Raw genomic sequence first — 1,578 nt, 5'->3', positions numbered from 1 at the left:
TGAACACATAATAGATGTCAGACATTGGGTAACCACTGAGTTGTTAATTAGGTTATCTCGATTAAATCCACACAATCTTTTGATGTAGATATTATCTCCACTTTACAATTTAAGAAACTAATGTTCAGAGACATTATGTAGCATGCTCAAAATAACAGGGCTAAAAAAAAAAATAAAAAAAATAACAGGGCTAAGTAACAGGGACAAGATTTGAATACACATCTTTCTCACTCTGGAGACCAAGTCCTTAAGTCCTATTCAATTTTTCTGCTTCAAGATGGCACACTGAGGTCTATCTAGCTACTTTATATAGTATCTCCTGGTCACAGGCCAGACCCCCGTGTTCTCCAAAGCTAGATACATGGTTAGATCCTTTGGTATCAGGAGAAATGAAAAGATTGCTGTCCATTGCACAGTCCGTGGGGCCAAGGCAGAAGAAATCCCGGAGAAAGTTCTAAAGGTTCGAGAGTATGAGTTAAGAAAAAATAACTTCTCTGATACTGGAAACTTTGGCTTTGGGATCCAGAAGCACATCTATCTTGGTATCAAGTATGACCCAAGCATTGGAATCTACAGCCTGGACTTCTATGTGGTGCTGCATAGGCCAGGTTTCAGCATTGCAGACAAGAAGCACAGGACAGGCTGCGTTGGGGTCAAACACAGAATCAGCAAAGAGGAGGCCATGCACTGGTTCTAGCAGAAGTATGATGGGATCATCCTTCCTGGCAAATAAATTCCCGTTTCTATCCAAAAGGCCAATAAAAACTTTCCAGTGAAATGTAAAAAAAAAATATATATATATATATATGAGCAGCAGTCCTGTGAAGTAGTTTGGGCTTCATATCAGTGCCTAACACACAGTGTCTACTGAATAAAAATTGTAGCAATGTAATTTTTCCAACTTGCAGATGAGCAAACTGAAGCTCAGAGGGTTAAATTTTCCGAGAAATATAATATTAACTGGTGGTGTTGAAGTCGACTGGAACTTTTCCGATCTCAGTGGAGCTAACACCTGTTGTCACTCTTATCAAAAGTAAATAAAAGAATACATAAAACAAGAGTTGTTATTGTAGGAATTGTCTCTTTAATTAAACAAAGATTTCTAGTTCTGGAGAAGAATGGTAAGCTTGCCAATAGCTGCTGACTTCCTCTCTTGAAACCACTCTGGAGAGGCCACAAAAGTGAGGCAGTTAACTAATCTCTGAACATAAAAACCATGAGGCATGGGGCACCTGGGTGGCTCAGTGGGTTCAAGCCTCTGCCTTCAGCTCAGGTCATGATCTCAGGGTCCTAGGATCAAACCCTGCATCGAGCTCTCTGCTCAGCAGGAAACCTGCTTCCTCCTCCTTCTCTGCCTACTTGTGATCTCTGTCTGTCAAATAAATAAATAAATAAATCTTTTTAAAAAAGGTAAAAAACCATGAGGCATACCTGGAGAGAGAGAATTTTATTCCTGTTTGGAAGAGAAATATTAACTTGGGTAGAGAGTCAGTTGCCAAAGATAGGATACTGGCTGAAAGGGGCCACCCTTGTTGTGCTCTCTTCTCATTCACACCCTTATTATGCATGTAGGGTGGC

At 40.2% G+C, this 1,578-nt stretch overlaps 1 protein-coding gene across 1 annotated transcript; it reads left to right on the top strand.

The window, feature by feature from the left end:
- Positions 1 to 327: 327 nt before the first annotated feature.
- Positions 328 to 785, top strand: LOC111155450 (60S ribosomal protein L11-like). The gene has a single exon (XM_022515613.1). The coding sequence runs from the start codon at positions 362 to 364 to the stop codon at positions 695 to 697; it is 336 nt and encodes a 111-aa protein (XP_022371321.1). The 5' UTR covers positions 328 to 361; the 3' UTR covers positions 698 to 785.
- The last annotated feature ends 793 nt before the right edge of the window (positions 786 to 1,578 follow it).

Source organism: Enhydra lutris, unplaced genomic scaffold (genome assembly GCF_002288905.1).
Source record: "Enhydra lutris kenyoni isolate GAN:26980312 unplaced genomic scaffold, ASM228890v2 scaffoldscaffold41, whole genome shotgun sequence".
NCBI lineage: Eukaryota > Metazoa > Chordata > Mammalia > Carnivora > Mustelidae > Enhydra > Enhydra lutris.
The sequence above is the reverse complement of the archived record's forward strand: the minus strand, read 5'-3'. Positions and strand labels throughout refer to the sequence as shown.